The sequence below is a fragment of the Girardinichthys multiradiatus genome, chromosome 2 (assembly GCF_021462225.1).
Source record: "Girardinichthys multiradiatus isolate DD_20200921_A chromosome 2, DD_fGirMul_XY1, whole genome shotgun sequence".
Taxonomy (NCBI): Eukaryota; Metazoa; Chordata; class Actinopteri; order Cyprinodontiformes; family Goodeidae; genus Girardinichthys; species Girardinichthys multiradiatus.
In genome coordinates this window covers 30,447,848-30,466,628 of record NC_061795.1, presented here as the reverse complement: position 1 = coordinate 30,466,628, position 18,781 = coordinate 30,447,848, and the positions used below count along the sequence as shown (strand labels likewise).

General features: G+C 41.2%; 1 protein-coding gene across 2 annotated transcripts in view; it reads right to left on the bottom strand.

Annotated features, from left to right (window-relative positions):
* sema3e (sema domain, immunoglobulin domain (Ig), short basic domain, secreted, (semaphorin) 3E) overlaps positions 1-18,114 on the bottom strand; it is a 35,312-nt gene extending 17,198 nt beyond the window's left edge. The window contains exons 1-4 of one of the 2 annotated variants that reach the window (XM_047350343.1): positions 17,148-18,114; positions 1,247-1,407; positions 728-787; positions 216-335 (exon numbers count right to left, since the gene is read on the bottom strand). In XM_047350343.1, the coding sequence (XP_047206299.1) occupies positions 216-335; positions 728-787; positions 1,247-1,407; positions 17,148-17,265 (459 nt within the window). In that variant the 5' untranslated portion in view covers positions 17,266-18,114. The remainder of the gene's footprint in view (positions 1-215; positions 336-727; positions 788-1,246; positions 1,408-17,147) is intronic. The other variant, XM_047350336.1, reaches the window with a different exon arrangement.
* Positions 18,115-18,781: the final 667 nt, after the last annotated feature.

Genomic DNA, 18,781 nt, shown 5'->3' with positions numbered 1-18,781 from the left:
ATGCCTGGAATAAATAAATCAACAGACAGAACAATCATCTATTCACAGTTTGTATGTAAAAGTATCTTTGGGCAATATCCTTAACCCCAAACTGTTCCTCACTGGTCAGCCACATTAGATAAAAGCAAAGTTGTGTGGATGCACAGGGCAAAAGGGTCTTTTGAAATGTTTTCCCTTTAAATCAAACTTTTTTTTTTTTCCATTTCATCACTCACCTGACCTTTGTGTCCCACTCTGACCAAGGCACATATGGGATTAAAAGCTCCTGTTCCACAGACCAGCAAATGAGTCTGGTTGTATTGTTGCAAAACTTTAATGTAGTTTGCACATTCAGGCTGTTGAGAGAGAGACATGAAACACAGAGTAAACATTGTGGCATGGGTAAGGTGTGGGTTGAGAGGGATATTAATGTAATACTGTGAAAATACTTTAATGGGAAAAGACATATTTCATTGCATTATCACTATAATCAATAACTAAGGTTCAACATATATTGTTGAACTTAGTCATAAGCAAATCTACTCATACTGTTAATATATAGCACATATATGTAAAATATCCAGCAACCCAGGCAGTACATTTATAGATTCCAAGAGGCAGGTTAAAATATTTTATTAATTTCAAATTTGTGTTCAATCATGCTGATGGCTAAACACAGGTGTTATGCCAAGTTCAAAACAAAAACACATGTAGCTATAATTTTTGTTTGGCAACACACAGTTCTTACCTTTTCCCTCCCCTTCATTATACACTCCTCTATCTGAAATTCAGTACTTCCCCAGGTAATCTGAAAGAAAAGCAGTTTCCACATATTTCCAATAGTAGCATTGTAGACAAAATATATAATGCTATGCTTTTCAAGTATACTTCAACAAATATCTTAAATTCTTGCAAATTGTAAATGTTCTGTATGTTTTATAAGCATAAGATATTACTAGCTACATTAATCCTTCAAAATGTCAAGTTCTGTAAAAGTAAATTAAATGCTTATATTAAACACAAACCTAAGAATTCCCTCACACACACAAGTATGTCCTGTTTTGGTTTAATAACTAAAGTTGCCTACCCATCTGTGTATCAATGTATGAATATGTGTATGTTAATGAGTGCAATTGGGTGAATGTGGCAATAGTGTAAAGCGTTTTGAGCGGTTAGTGTGACTGGAAAAGCACTCTATAAATTGAGTCCATTTGCCATTTAAAAATGTTGAAACCTATCAAAAAGAATGGAATAAAGCAAAGCCTACCTGTCTATAGTGAGCACTAACCATGTCCAGGTTAAGGGAGAACAAAGCATTCTGGGCACCAACATAAAGCCTTTGGTGGCCCTCATCCAGCAGCATGGTCTGGGGCTGAAGAGGTACTCCACGTCCCTGGAAGACCCAGGTCCTGTTCATCTGCCAAAGCTCTGCAAAGACATACATATGGAATCATCATGTTCCTTTTTTCATTGCATAAGAGGGTGAATGTGCAGCATACTAAGGAATAGTCAACGACAATTTATGTTGCTAATAAATAACACCCTATCCTTACAGATTACAGATTTCTAAAACAAGTTTACAGATTTTACATCAGGCTGTGGATTGCGTTGTCACGGCACACATTGTTACTCAACTTTGATTAAAAGCATGAAAACAAGAAACTCAAAATTCAATTCAATTCAAAATTCAAAAATACTTTATTAATCCCAAAGGGAAATTAAATGTTGTTGTAGCTCATTGTGAGGGTTTCTTCAAAGAGCCGTTGTAGACGCTGATGGCTGTGGGCAGGAAGGATTTCCTGTAGCGCTCCGTCTTACAGCAGATCTGAAGAAGCCTCTGACTGAAGACACTCTGTTGTTGTAGGACAGTCTCATGAAGAGGATGCTCAGGGTTTTCCATAATGTTCTTCATTTTATGAAGAATCCTTCTTTCCACAATGATCTCCAGAGGTTCCAGAGGAGTCCCCAGAACAGAGCCAGACTTCTTTAGCAGCTTGTTGAGCTTTTTTAAGTCCCTGGCTCTGATGCTGCTTCCCCAGCAGATGATGGCAGAAAAGATCACACTCTCCACAACAGACTTATAGAAGATATGCAGCATCTTGCTGCAAACACCAAAGAACCTAAGCTTCCTCAAGAAGTACAGTCTCCTCTGTCCCTTCTTGTAGATGGCTTCACAGTTGCATCTCCACTCTAGTCTGTTGTCCAGGTGAACACCGAGGTATTTATACTCCTCCACCACTTCCACCTCTTCTCGCATGATGGAAATAGCTTTTGACTTATTCCTGTTTCTCTTAAAATCTACAATCATCTCCTTTGTTTTAGTCACGTTCAAGATGCGATGATTGTTTCCACACCATACCACAAAGCAGTCCACCACCTTCCTGAACTCTGCTTCTTGTCCATCTCTGATCCACCCCACGACTGCTGAATCATCCGAGTATTTCTGCAGATGACAGGAGTCTGTCTTGTACTGGAAGTCTGAGGTGTACAGAGTGAAGAGGAATGGTGAGAGTACAGTCCCCTGTGGTTCTCCTTTGCTGCTTACTACCTGGTTAGACTCACAACCCTTCAGTCTCACAAACTGTGGTCTGTTTGTCAGGTAGTCTTTGATCCAGGAGATTGTTGAGGCCTCCACCTGAGTCTTCTGGGGATTCTGACAAAGTAAATCAGGTTGGATTGTGTTAAATGCACTGGAGAAATCAAAGAACATGATCCTCACAGTGCTGCTGGCTTTGTCCAGATGACAGTGGGTTTGTTGAAGCAGGTGTATGATGGCATCTTCAACTCCAACTCCACAGCGATACGCAAACTGAAGGGCGTCCTGATGGTTTACTGTTTGCTTACTCAGGTGGGCCAACAGGAGTCTCTCTAGGACCTTCATGATGTGGGATGTCAGGGCAACAGGTCTGTAGTCATTGAGGAATGATGGGTGAGTTTTCTTTGGTACCGGAACAAGACAGGAGATCTTCCACAACACCGGAACCTTCTTCTTTGCCAGAGGAGGTCTTGCTGTAGAGATGTATGAGTCCTTGACATTTGCATAAAACAAATCCAATGTTTTGTTTTCTCTGGTAGAGCAGCTGACAAACTGTTGAAACATTGTAAGTGTAGCAGAGAGTGAAGCATGGTTAAAATCACCAGATATTGCCACAAAAGCATTGGGGTTTTGTGTCTGTAGCTTAGCAACAATTAAGCTGATGGCATCACATGCCGTGTCGGCAACAGCGGAAGGTGGAACGTAAACTGTTGCCAAAATAACACTGGTGAACTCTCTGGGTAAATAATATGGTTGGAAACTTACTGCCAAGAGTTCAATATCTGGACTGCAGAGATGACACTTCACAGTTACATGTCCTGGATTACACCATCTGTTGTTCACAAGTACTGCCAGTCCACCTCCTTAAGTGTTACCAATTTTAAATATATATGGAACAGAATATGTCCTGGATATGTAATTCCCCCTTTCCCCTGCATACGCAACAGATACAAAAGCCACAAGACAAATATGGGCATGACTGGCATAATTATATTTTTGGAAAGAACAAGTAAACTTTAAAATCTATTCTAAATGTGTTGCACGTGGCCTGGCAGACATGGGGCAGCATTGTAAAGGTGAATAATACAGTTTTGTAAAAGCACCCAAAGAGTTAAAGAGCTGCACAATCAGCTCCTCACATTCTACACTTAACATCTCTTGAGGCTCAGATGATTAGTCAGCTTTAAATTTTCAGAAATTGCTAATAAATAACATTAGATTTAAAATGTGTGTCCCTATTTATTATTGAAGAACTTTAAATGTACTCATGTTTAAATGCACATACTAACATTTCATAACATTATACTTGAAACTAATTGTCTTATATAAATGTTAATTTTAGATACATGAACATTCATTTCTTGGATAAAAGAGGATTTAATACCATATTAAAAATAATGTACATTTTTATGATAAACAAGTCTTGAAAATTGTGCTTTTTAAATCAATCAACAAACAAAATTTTATATTAAATTAAATAAATGAATGAATGAATAGTTTATTAAATGGCTTAATGGCATAATTGACATTGCAATACTCTACATCCTTTGAAAATGTGAAAATCTGTGACAGCTGACATCATCGTTTTTAATTATTTAGATTTATTATATTTTTCCAATTTCTTGCATTAACAATTTTTAAGCTGAAGTTTAATCATCTAAGAACAATTTTCATTTAATTTTCTTATCATATTAATGACACGCTTCAAATATTAATTATTAATACTTTTTTGGGACAATTATTTCAGTTATGCCAGACCAGGGCCGGTATGTCACTTGACAAATGGTGCTTGACAGGCAGACGGACTGACAGACAGATAGGTGTTTTTTTATTTCTAGCCACTCCAAATGAATGTCAGACTTTAATATCTTTGTTTAATCTTTCTCTTTGAATGTTGCACAAATGTCTCATATTTCTGAATTCAGCTATGCTTTCATCCTTACATGTTAAAGCACACTAAGTTCAAAGCAAACCTTATGAGCACCAATAAATTTCTGAAAGAATGATTACGGACCCGTGTCCACGGCTTTGTCAGAAACGACACTGCAACAGCAGGACGTCGTTCTAGGAAGATGTTGTATATTTGATTTACTCAGGTCTTGTCCTGTGCTCTTTCTAACTGTGAGGAAGCCCTTTTATCAGACAGGAAACTGAACGAGTCTCTTTTTCAGTCATTAGTTTAGATCTACTGCCACTCCAACTTTGAAATGGAAGCAGTTGCCCTTTGGAGACATCTCATTAAATATACACACATACACTTATCAGAACAACAACAGATCAAATAGACATTCTAATGTACCATTGCCACAACCATACACCTACTCCACATTTTCTTTTCATTACTAAATTTGGCAAACTGATCCTCTACTTTCTTTAAGCTTCTGAAAGGTTATAGGTGAAGGATATAAACTAAGCCTTAAACCACAAGTGGTGTGCACCTCCTCTGGGTTGAGACTACTTACAACACGATCAGGTTGGATCAGTCCCCTCATAAAAGAAAAAAGTGGAATCTGGTTTGTGTTAGACGTTTCTGTGAGACCTCAGGCATTTTAAAGCACATAGGACAGGTTAGTTGCAGCTGCTTCAATTTGGCCTGCTTTCATGAACTTAGGAGATTCATGTGATGTTTCAGAAAATAATTTTAAAGCAAACAAAAAGCTGTGAGCTATACATATGTGAATAACGCAAAATTAATCTACTCCTTTAAAAAAAGAGGTTGATGTCATGCTGTGAAAGTTTAAAAGGTGTAATTGCATGATTTGTTTTTCTTGGATTTGTATATTTTTAGTGATACATGATCTGTGGTATAGATGAAGAAAGTACTTATTCTAATTCTGTAGATCATGCATAGCAACATGAACTACAGACGTTTATTTGTTTAGAATGGGATTAGGTATCCACAGTCGAGAAGGTAACTCTGTATATTTCGTTGTTAATAAGATTTCTAAGTTGGAGACTAGCAACTGTTTGTTTGAGTTGCATTAGGTTTTAGGTTGTCAGGAGGTATAGACAGAGGGGTTGTGGCAGTTGTGTTTTGCTAGGGCTCAGAGACGCTTCCTGTAATTATCGAATCCACACACACACACACACACACAAACACACACACACACACACACACAGTCTCAACAGGCACACACAGAACAGTTCTCTGTCTCTCTCACACACAGATGTCTCTGTTTTCTGGTTCCTCTTTGACATGAGCTGAACTTGTATCAAGGACACTGCTCTTAACTTTAGCTCTTTAAACAATCACCTCCTTGTTCATTGGAAATTGAATTTGCTTCCATGAATTCAAATGATGGACACAGATGAGTATTTAAAGTGTTGAAGTAAACGGAACAAAAGTAAAATGTGTTTTTCCAGTTGCTTGTCTTTGTAAGTAAAAATGAGTGGTAGCTGACTAGTGTGGATGCTTTCACACAGCCAAGGAAAGAAGGAAATTAAGAAAATATAGTTGTGCCTTCTATAAAAAAGTGAAAATGTGCTGATTATAATAATTATATGTAATCTTTTTTACTAAAATGCAATAGGTAGATCTCTTAATTACACAGCTATACTCACAGATGGTCCAGAGCAGTATTTACAATTTTTCTCCTCTGTTATTATGCCAGGCAGCCACTGATCTGAGTGAATAAGAAAAAGAGGGTATTTCCAATTTTCCCCATTCTTACAGATCTATTTCCTGTCATTTGTACAATCTGCAGCCAGCCAAGGCTCCTGTGCCATGAGCTGAATAGCCAAGAAAAGGAGGAGGGCATTTATTTTCCCATCAGCCACTGATCCAGGAAGGCAAATGGCCTCAATCTTATCCCATTTCAAAGGGAAATCACAGAGAAAAGGGAATGCCTCAAGAAAGACACTTTCAGCAGTTGTCTGCAGAGCACTGATACATGATGGAGTAGATTTCGTAGTATCTACTACAGTCCCTTGGAGTAAAATAAAAATAAAAATCTCCTTTTTACCCATGTAACAAAACAGTGTCTTGCTGCAATGGGGAAGTAGTATATGTGCACGTGTAAAACAATTGTTGTAAGGGGACTGTTATAACCACCAAACCACTCCACCTCCCTTCATGATTATCATTCCACATACACATTCCAAAGCATGTTAAATTTGCTATCTTAATTCCACCTTTAGGGTGTGGTTAGTTCATAACTGATGCCAAAAATAAAACCTGGATTAGGTGTTCTCACACCAGCAAAATGCGCTTTCAGATATGCTTACCTGTTGAGTGTGTTGGCTCATGCAGGACCACAAGAGATTGAGAGAGGTAATGAAGTGTTTGAAGTTACAAACATTGGTAAGCTGTCCTCGACTTCTGCCGCAAAAGTCTGATTGCAACTGTGAAACTCATGAGGGTGTAGCTAGAGAACTAGGGGCATTGTGCCTAATTGTCATATGGCCTTTTGTTTATGCATTCTCTATGGTGAAGGGGAGATGGTGTCACAATGCAAAATGAAAGCCATATGGAGGATCAGAGAAATGCTATAGTGCTACAATTGTTAAAAATTACCTTACTATTTTATCAAATATTTTGGGTATTCACACATAAAACATGACAGTGTTTTTTTTTACATGCTTTCAGGCTGAGATGGTGTCCTATATATTACTGACTTAGAATAATTCCTCCACTAATTATAAATTCTTCAGTCATCAGTGTAAAGCAGTATTATACTGATACAGGTATTGTTAGTATTGGAATCCCTATTTAAACTCACCTCCTGATCGCTGGCTGTTTCAGTGCCTTCTATGATTTCATTTGAGCTACAGTTAAGCCAAAACCAACTTGCAGATTTTGGTTTAAATTAATATTTTAATTTTAAATACATGTTTCTTCTGACAGGAAGTAGTGTTAATGTTTTGCAGCAGCCTAGCCAGAGTCCTGACGTGGACCTGGTTAGAGAATAAAGATTAGAGTTATGGTGGGCGTGGTGCTGGTGGTGTAGGGCTTAAGCGCGCAACCATGTGTAGAGGCTATAGTCCTCGATGCGGCTGTCCAAGGTTTGAGTCCCAGACCCGACGACCTTTGCCGAATGCCTCCCCTTCTCTTTGTCCTCTTTCCTGTCAACCTACTGTCGAAAAATGAAAAATAAAGGCCTCTAGTGCCACAAAAAAAATTATATAAAAAAAAAAGATTAGGGTTATGGCCAGAAAGCCTTCCAACCCCAAAGACTTGGTTCTCATTATCAACAATAATAATAATTAAATTGTCAAAATACCAGTAGAAATTGGCAGAGGCTGGTTGGACCAGAGGCTGGTCCAACCAGTTTGTAAGATGTGATTTCCTGGAATTATGTATTTGGTTTAAAACAAACATTCCCTTTATTCTGATGTCCTAAACATTCAGTTTTAAAGTCATCTCTGCAAAGAACATTATTCTAGAGGTGTTGGTGTTTGTCTGCATTCTCTGTGGAAAACATGTGTTCGCGTTTTTTTAGAGAGCAAATGTGTTAGCCTGGCATGCTTCCTTAAAAAATGTTACTTTTGCAGTCTCTTTCTGATTGTACAGGCATGCTCTTTCACATCAACAATAAGTCCTACGATGATATTTTAGTTTTTGGAGACTTATCTTAAGGATATTCTCCTACAATGCATCTGATGTGATGTGACTATAGATTTTAAACAAGCCACAGTTTCCTATAATGCCATGTTTGCTGGTGTATGGCAAAACAGGAGTTACAAGATGTAAACGTGAGGTCCTGTCTTGCCTTTGAAATAAGTGTGTTGCTTTTGATGCATCCCTGTCCTGAAGCACATATACGCACTTCGCATATGAGTATGTGCTTGGGATTTACGGTGTTCAACTGCATCAAGACCAAGTACATTACTTTTGCAGTAATTTCAATGCTCTATAAGTGCCCCCAAGTTATCGGATAATTATTCCATCACCCATCCATCCATCCATCCATCCAACAATGAAGAACTGATGCCTGTTGATTGTTGCCTGATGCCTGATGTTCCTTTATCCATTTTCATGCTCTTTCAAATGTATATTACTCAACTTTCTCTCTGAAGGCTTAAATACCCCACCCCAATACATTCTTTTCTCATGTGAAAAATTTAACTCCTCTCCCTGTTCCCTACACAGAGAAAAGGTCAGAAAAGATATTAGACATTCACCAGCTGCCTTCCCCTCTGGACATCTCATTAACTAACCGCAGAGCACACACATAACATGGGGGGGGGGGGGGGGGGTGACATTAAGATGCAGTCACACAAAATGAGTACGAAAAGAAAGATGAGCTGGGAAGATAGGGGAGGAGGTTAAAAAAATTACTGTCTTTCCTTTCTCCGTCTTAAACGTTGGTATTTACTTAAAAATTTGCCTAACCTCCATTTTCCACTTGTTTGGTGTAGATGTTTGCTCAAACACTTTGTTTTGGCCATGATCCAACATGATACACGTTAAACACAAGTCTCTTCACATGAATAAGAGACAGTTAATGGGACTCCTCTCCCGCCACATTAGAAGAAATAAGTAACAGAAATCCCCACCCTCATTGTATTTCATGCATACTGGTTTTCCCCAAATTACCTACAGCTCCATGGTCTGGAGGTTGTAAAAAATATATAGCGACAGCTTTTTCTTCTCAGAAGAGGGAGGTCTAAAATTACAGTTCAAAGGGAGGCTTCAGACATCCGTAATTGCCACCTGAGTAATCCCTGTGTTTATGTACCTTAGAGTCTTTTTGTCTAACTCACAGTTTTACCAAAAGTGCTGAGAACAAGAAACTCTCAACTACTGCTTTAGTGTTTTTCTACTAACATATTCAGATTAATATTTGTAGCTGTACCACAGTTTATTGATTTTAGAAGAAGAACATGTACTAATAAAATATACAAATTCATACAGTACATGTATGAGTAGATTCAGCCTCAACCAACTTAACCCACATTCTAAAATTTCCAAGAAGTAAATGTAAGTCTAAACAGGTGCATAAACACAAATGCATCTATATATTATATAAGTGAATACATTTATTACAGTGTTAACCCTTTCACAGCCATTCAACATCACAGCCTGATGTTATACATGTATGGGCCTGTAGGAGAAACGATATTTATATTTTACATTGCTTATGTATAACCATGGAAAAAAGATGTCTTTGACAGAAAGCAGAGGAAGAGCATTGGTGATAAAATAATTTTTAAAATGGTGATGTTACTTTAAAAATGCATACATTAAACAGTTATGTTTGATGAAATTCCAGTATATAAACAGAGGTTTCATAATTTCACAAAATTTTTTTTTGGGTGATTTATTGTTGTATTCACAAAAACTAATTAATGAATTAATTAACTGACTAAATAAATGGCTATGGATCAGTCCACCCCTTTGCCAATTCATTCTCAGACTTCGTACCTCCACTGCATACCAACTTGCTGCAATTTCATCACCGCCTACTTCTATTTTGTCTCATTAAACAAACCATTTTAAAGCAATGTACTCAAACCATTGCCTACCATTGCCTAGTTTAGTTTCTTTAGTAGTTCAACATCATGGTCAACTATGGAGATAGATAGTCATGCAACAAAACTAAAATCTAATGTATTAATAAATTTTAATTTAATTACTTTTACCTTTTATTACTTTCTAAAAGCTTTGTAGTACACCCTATATGCATCAATTTTGGTTCTGATCCTCTTTTGGGCAAGTTGACTGATGAAATATCATTAAATATGAGCCATGACCAGGCATTTTAAACCAGCTGTGTGAAACCTTACTGTAAAATTTTGTCATCGCATCCTTTTAATGGTTCGTTCGTTCGTTCGTCGTCTTCCGCTTATCCGGGACCAGGTCGCGGGGGCAGCAGACTCAACAGAGACGCCCAGACATCCCTCTCTCCAGACACCTCCTCCAGTTCCTCCAGGGGGAGCCCAAGGCGTTCCCAGGCCAGCCGAGAGACATAGTCCCTCCAGCGTGTCCTGGGCCGTCCCCTGGGCCTCCTCCCGGTGGGACGTGCCTGGAACACCTCCCGAGGACGGCGTCCAGGAGGCATCCGGTATAGATGCTCGAGCCACCTCAACTGGCTCCTCTCGATGTGGAGGAGCAGCGGCTCTACTCCGAGCCCCTTCCGGATGGCCGAGCTCCTCACCCTATCTCTAAGGGAGTGCCCGGCCACCCTACGGTGGAAACTCATTTCAGCCGCTTGTATCCGGGATCTCATTATTTCGGTCATGACCCAAAGTTCATGGCCATAGGTGAGGGTAGGAACGTAGACCGACCAGTAAATTGAGAGCTTTGCTTTTCGGCTCAGCTCTCTCTTCACCACAACGGACCGGCACAGCGCCCCCTTTACTGTTGCAGCCGCACCGATCCGTCTGTCGATCTCTCGCTCCATTCTTCCCTCACTCGTGAACAAGACCCCGAGATACTTAAACACCTCCACTTGAGGCAGGAACTCCACCTCCAACCTGAAGAGGACAAGCCACCCTTTTCCGGTCGAGTACCATGGCCTCGGACTTGGAGGAGCTGATCCTCATCCCAGCCGCTTCACACTCGGCTGCGAACCGCCACAGCGCATATTGTAGGTCTTGGCTAGAGGGGGCCAGCAGGACCATGTCATCTGCAAAAAGAAGAGACGAAATCCACTGGTCCCCAAACCCGACCCCCTCCGGCCCTTGGCTGCGTCTAGAAATCCTGTCCATAAAAGTTATGAACAGGACCGGTGACAAAGGGCAGCCCTGCCGGAGTCCAACATGCACTGGGAACATGTCCGACTTAGTGCCGGCAATGCGGACCAAACTCCTGCTCCGCTCGTACAGGGACCGGATGGCCCTAGTAAAGGGCCCCCGATTCCATACTCCTGGAGCACCCCCCACAGGGCATCACGAGGGACACAGTTGAATGCTTTTTCCAGGTCCACAAAACACATGTGAACCGGTTGGGCAAACTCCCATGAACCCTCGAGCACCCTGTAGAGGGTATAGAGCTGGTCCAGTGTTCCACGGCCGGGACGAAAACCACACTGCTCCTCCTGAAGCTGAGGTTCGACTATCGGTCAGACTCTCCTCTCCAATACCCTGGCGTAGGCCTTACCAGGGAGGCTGAGGAGTGTGATCCCCCTGTAGTTGGAACACACCCTCCGGTCCCCCTTCTTATAAAGGGGGACCACCACCCCAGTCTGCCAGTCCAGAGGCACTGTCCCCGACCGCCACGCAATGTTGAAGAGACGTGTCAACCATGACAGCCCTACAACATCCAGAGACTTGAGGTACTCAGGGCGGATCTCATCCACCCCCGAAGCCTTGCCACCGTGGAGCTTTTTAACCACCTCGGTGACTTCAGCCTGGGTGATGAAAGAGTTCAACCCTGTGTCCCCAGCCTCTGTTTCCACCACGGAATGCGTGATGGCAGGATTGAGGAGATCCTCGAAGTACTCCTTCCACTGCCCGATAATGTCCTCAGTCGAGGTCAGCAGTCTCCCGCCCCCACTATAAACAGTGTTGGCGAAGCACTGCTTCCCCCTCCTGAGGCGACGGACGGTTTGCCAGAATCGCTTTGAGGCCAACCGGTAGTCCTTCTCCATGGCCTCACCAAACTCCTCCCAGGTCTGAGTTTTTGCCTCTGCCACAGCCCGGGCCGCAGCAGTCTTGGCCTCACGGTACCCGTCAGCCGCCTCAGGAGTCCCACAAGCCAACCATAGCCGATAGGACTCCTTCTTCAGCTTAACAGCATCCCTTACTGCCGGTGTCCACCACCAGGTTCTGGGATTGCCGCCACGACAGGCACCGCAGACCTAACGGCCACAGCTACGGGCAGCAGCGTCGACAATAGATGTGGAGAACATGATCCACTCGGACTCTATGTCTCCAACATCCCCCGGGATCTGGTCGAAGCTCTCCCGGAGGTGGGAGTTGAATACATCCCTGGCCGAGGGCTCTGCCAGGCGTTCCCAGCAGACCCTCACTATGCGCTTGGGCCTGCCAAGTCTGTCCGACTTTCTCCTCCTCCAGCGGATCCAACTCACCACCAGGTGATGATCAGTGGACAGCTCAGCCCCTCTCTTCATCGGATTCAGATCGGGGAGGCCATTCCTCCCGATCACGCCTCTCCAGGTGTCACTGTCGTTCCCCACGTGGGCGTTGAAGTCCCCCAGCAGAATAATGGAGTCCCCGGGAGGGGCACTATCCAGCACCCCCGACAGGGACGCCAAGAAGGCCGGGTACTCTGCACTGCCACTCGGCCCATAGGCTGAAATGATAGTCAGAGACCTCTCCCCAACCCGAAGGCGCAGGGATACGATCCTCTCATCCACTGGGGTAAACCCCAACACGAGACGGCTGAGCTGGGGGGCAACAAGCAAACCCACACCAGCCCGCCGCCTCTCCCCGTGGGCCACTCCAGAGTAAAAACAGAGTCCAACCCCTCTCAAGGAGATGGGTTCCAGAGCCCACGCTGTGCGTGGAGGCGAGCCCGACTATTTCTAGTCGATATCTCTCGACATCCCGCACAAGCTCACGCTCCTTCCCCCCCAGCGAGGTGACATTCCACGTCCCTAGAGCCAGCCTAAGCATCCGGGGATCGGGCCGCTGAGGTCTCCACCTTCGTCCGCCACCCAATCCTCTTTGCACCGGTCCCTCACGGTTCCCCCTGCAGGTGGTGGGCCCACTGGGGGATGGCCTCGCGTCTCTCGTTCGGGCTTGGCCCAGCCGGGTCCCGCGAGGAGCAACCCGGCCACCAGGCGCTCTCCGACGAGTCCCGACCCCAGGCTTGGCTCCAGGGTGGGACCCCGGCTCCGCCGTACCGGGCGACGTCACGTGCCTCGATATTTTATTCTTCATGAGGGATTCTTGAACCACTCTTTGTCTGATCCATCACCTAGAGCCTGTTTGCCATGGGAGACCCTACCAGGGGCATTTAGGCCACAGACAACAAAGCCTCTAGGATCATTTGAGCACTCAAACCCCTCCACCACGTTAAGGTGGTGGTTCAAGGAGGGGTCCTTTTAATGGTATACTAGAAAATGTGTCGCTGTAAACAAAGTTTACTTTTGCTGAATGAAGCACAGCTTAATGCAGTACCGACCTTACCGCAACTGTTACTGTGTTACCGGGTAAAAGAAGGGTGCAACACTTCTCTTAGCTTACAAGAAAGTGAATGTTTGGAAGTTTCAACAGACACAACATTGGAAATACAGGAGCACTATCTACCACTCTGAATAAAGTAACACTTAAAACTGCAGGTAGAAAATTTGGGTGACATGTCATAAAGCATTTTACTGCGGGCTAGCTATGTGATGAGATAGCCTGACTAATTGGCCAATATTAGCTTTTTATAGTTGAGTTACCTCAGAATGACAGGTTATAATATTCTGTGCCATAGGCAGTTACACATATAAATGCTACTAAATATATATGTGGTTAAAAAAAAACTTTTAGATCATATTATATTTTTTGTTTCAAAATTGTTGTGGTAAGAATAATGATGCTGTAGTATTTTTATTGAAGTTTCTTATAATGAGAATTTCGTACCAGCCATACCTAACTTGATCAAAATACAATAACTCTAAGCAAGCTCCAGGTATATTACTTATTGGAGTCATGAAACCACATCTGCTTATATTAGACTCTGATAGGAATAAAGAATATGGTACAAAACGTCTAGCTTACAGGTATAGGTTGTATGAAGTACATAGCACTTTTTTAAGTCAACTGTCTCCATGTTAAACTCTATACATATTTTTATTTAGGGTTAGTGGAATGCACCTATTTATATTTGTCACTGTTTTTGTTGTTTTGGACTACAAATTTTGTATGAAATTAAGTATGTTTCTTGATGAATAAGAAGTGTTGAGAATAATGTTGCAGGAGAAGGGGTGGGTTAATTTTAGTTTATACTTTACTCATTTGAGTGTTTGAATATTGTATGGTAATAATTATTGCTGTAACTATGTGCTGTTCTGATAAATAATAGTTTGAAATGGAGAAAAAAAAGTTCAGATCTCTAGATCATCAACACTGCTATATCACACTTAGTTGCTAAGCACAGGACTGGAGGCAGCAAATTAAATCCAAGCCTGAACATCAACCTGCAGCCTGCTGACACTCAGACACAAACTTAGCTGTGCAACAGCTTCATCAGCAGCAAAATTGATGGCTGTTCTAAAACAAGATTTAATTTCAGTCCTGTAGCCCTGCAATCTCAAATAAGCTGCCAACAGACCTGAATGATGCAAATTAAAATCACACGGAGTTGTATCCAACGGCACAAAAATAATACAAAGCAAACAGTGTCTCTTTATCTCTGCTGGACTGTGAACGTGTCTCCCTGTAGGGGCATTTCAAAGTATAATAACCCATTATTTAAAAAGTCTGATTGGCTAAATGTCCAAGTGGTTGAGCTGTATTAACATCTTTAGGCATGTGTTTAAAGTCTTTGGATGTTGTGCAGCCAAAGCTTAAGGTCAATTATTTCTGAAGACAGCATGGTTTCGGGTTTTGTAATTCAATACTGTGTGTGATTAAGGTAACAGCCATGAGTTAATTAGGAGTGTGAGCAAATAAAGTGGTGGGTGAGATGAAAGTGATTTAAAATGCCCATAAAATAACATTCAATGGTCCAAAAGTCTACACAGAACATGGGAAATGGATTAAAAAGACAATAAAAAAATAATATTACTATTTTGCACATGTGCAAAGTGTGGATCACATCAAAAACAGACAAAGATGCATAGTGAGGTCATTTTAGAAACTATGAGGAGGCTGACCTCATATTTTATTAACCTCACTATTGATCCCAGTCTATAGCAGGCCCTCCTGACGATAAGCGAGTTAAAAATATTTCAGCACTTACAAAATGTACAATACTCTCATTCAAAGGAGATACTTTTCCACATTGCTTTTGGTACCAGATGTTATGGTAATAGTCACACAAGCTTGTGGATGAATTCTTAGAACCACATCCTTCTTCATCTGAACTGAACTGCATCCAACTCGGCCATGTGCAAACAATTCACATGATTCTACCTGTGCTGGTGTCTGTCTCTGTGTGTATGTATGAGTTAGTTTGAATCGGCGGGTTTGTGCAAATATAACTGGTGGAGCCCATAAGGCATTTATTAGGACATAGATGTGTATCATTCCAAAATGATAGGATCCAAGTGCAACCTTTTTCCTGGTGTTCTGTGCTAGCCAGAACCTGTATCAGAGAGGCATGACACAGGCTGGGCAGGGGTGTGAATCATCATGGCAGCTCTGCCCTCGGGTAAGAATGATATACGAAAGTTACAACCACACCTGATATTTATTTTGCAATACTGATTAAGTATGTAGGTAGTTATCTAATTACCTTTGTTGATACGTGAACTGTGAATTTCAACATAAAAAAGCAAAACAAAAGTGTATTTATTTAATAGTTGAATTCCTTAGGTAATTTCATAATTGCGCTGGTTATGTGAAAAAAAAAAAAAGTCTGCAATACATCAAATTACATGGTCAAAATGACTCCCCATTGATGGATAAGACTCGTCAACTCTCATTAATTATCCGAGTGCATATGTATGACTTACAGACCATCCAAATTCCACACCTATTTCCAACCATGACTAACAGGATTATGTGGAATTATTGCCTCCTGTTGCTATAGAGATCAAAGGAAACTGTGAAAAATACAGTGTTTACTCAAGAGTTTTTATCTACAAAGATTGAAAACCCTCATTATTGTCAAATAGATACACTGCAATCAGTCCACATACCAGTACATGCACATCCAAATCATCCACTCCCATACACAAATAAACTCTCACAAGCCCATAGACACTTGCCTCTTACTCTCAGACACATTCCAATTTGAAAAAGAAAAAAAATATATATTTCATCACAAAAACCACATTGTGGAAAACCACATTGTGGATTTCCAGCCACCATAGCTGAGAGACCAAAACAAACAGCAAGAAGGCTTCTGAAGCATCAGTTGTGGGTAAAAAGCAAAAGCCAAATATATATATATATATATATATATATATATATATATATATATATATATGTGTATATATATATATATATATGTATATATATATATATATAGGTTTATATATATAGATATATATAGCTAGATATATGTATATATCTAGATATATATTTATAATTGCTATTGACTTAAAGGTACTAAAAAGCAGCAATGTTCAACCATGTTTTCTCTAGGTTGTTATGCTACACAACACAGGTGGACCACCCAATTAGTATTAAGTTGTCATGAAAATAACAAATAGAAAGCTCTTTTTGGATGCAACTAAGAGATTAGATTTTTTTCTTTAGTGCCTATTTTACTCCCGACTGAAGGGCAACCTGGGTGGTAAACCAAATTGGCAAAAAATCCTTATAGTTACTAATTGTAACCTACAAATTATTTAATAATATTTTTAAATGTCACTTTCTTCATCATCCTATCTAATTTAAAATGTGAATACAGTATTAGTCAGTAACAGAGGCCTATTTAAAATGATGCTTGTTGGCATCCGCTCCACATTCAGTTTGCATTCTGAGGGGGGAAACATTATGCTCAATTTCAATTAAGAGATTCTGTTACTCTTATTTTTTAAGCAGTATAAAAAACATTTTTACCACATACTTATCTGATGTTTAAGGTGAATAAAAAAAACATAAACACACCAGTTATGTGTATTTTTACCTTTGTGGGAGAGCCGTATCCTTGGGTATATGCTGTGTGCAGTGTGAGCCATTCCCAGCAGAATAAAACATAGCAGCATCACTATCAACAGATTTAATGACCGTATCCATCCTGCCATGATCTCTAGGATAAACGTTCTATAGTCATTAGTTTAAAAAGCTTTAAGTCCACGCAGCAAGAGCAGCAAAGTCTGAAAATATTGATACTGGTATTTTTATATATTTCCACTAAACACAGGAGATAGTCCTCAAAATTCAAGAAGAATTTACTTTAAGCTAGCCGAGCATTTTCTCAGAATCACCACAATGTCGATCAGCTATACAGGCAGCCTCTATGCAGTGACTGCTTTCCCCTATAGCAGTCTGCTGAAAGCTGCATCCACCCACTACCTTTGGTGGAAAGGATAGTGCTTTGGCTATTATCCTTGTTTGGTCTTAGCAACCAGAGAGAAGAGAAGTCCAGTTGCTACATTCACGCCGCAGTGCTCACTGCTCTCTGTCCATATGTCAGTTCGTCTGTTTTTTTAGCTGTTAGCAAGTGCAGTGTTTGTTCCACTGTTTCTGATCTAATGAAGTAAAAAAGAGGGAAATCTAGAAGCCAGTCTATGAATCCCATAAAGGTGTTCGAGCTGCTAATTTGTAAAATCCCAGTCTGCAGAGTAAGAACTGCAGCTCTGTGCCTTCAGTGTGTGATCCTCTTCTCAGGTCTGCTGGGGCCAGTCATTCTCTGGACAAGAGCCCAGTAAAAAACAGAGTGGTAGAGGGGAGGAGTAGGGAGCCTCGTGCCTGGCGTGCAGTCTCTCAGCAAAGTGAAGCTTCAGCTCTTAACTCTGTTGACGCTCAAATAATCAGGGAGGATCCAAACCTCTGTCAGTCAGGTAAGATGGTTTCTACCACATCTACTGATTTGAGGCCACCTGCCACAGTATGGTGTGAGTAGGGAAAAGCCTGCTGGAGTAAAGTAACTGATAATGTGGGGGGGTTATATCAGTCAGAAGGGCTAAAATACTCCTCCATCTTCCTTGAGACTGTCTTGAGATCTCCTTCTCCCTCCAGGGCAACTGTGTGCTTAGAGTTCCTCTCCCATTCTGAGAGACTTTTCCCTCCTCTAAAAAACACTACTTCCTATTTCAGTGCACAGACCACCCCCTGCTTTTTCTCCAATGCTCTTCTCCGTCACTACCTTTTCCTTTCTTCAGCTCCTGCCACACTAACATGGACCTCAGCCAAGACTAACTGGCACTTCTTTCACTTTCAATTATGCCTCTTTGTGCTTGTTTCCATGTGGATAGTTATTAACATTGTTTCCACAGATTTTCAAGCGGAAGGTTTCTTTGATTAACATTTTCATCTCCCTGCTTGTTATTTTCCTCTGTTTATTTTCCTTCCCATCATTCACCCTTGTCAGTTCTTTAGGACCTGATTATTGGTTTGCTGTGTCCCACGTGCTCTGTGTTTTCCGTTTCCGATCTGCATGCCACCGGAATCTGTCTTATTGACATTTATTTCTCTTCTTTTTTTATGAATGTTTGCTGGTGCATGTAATAGTTTCAAACTTTCATTTGCAGTTCCACATAAGGTAGACAAAAAAAGTACAAGGTGCAGCTCTTGTCAAAAGACAAGTTGAAGATGCAG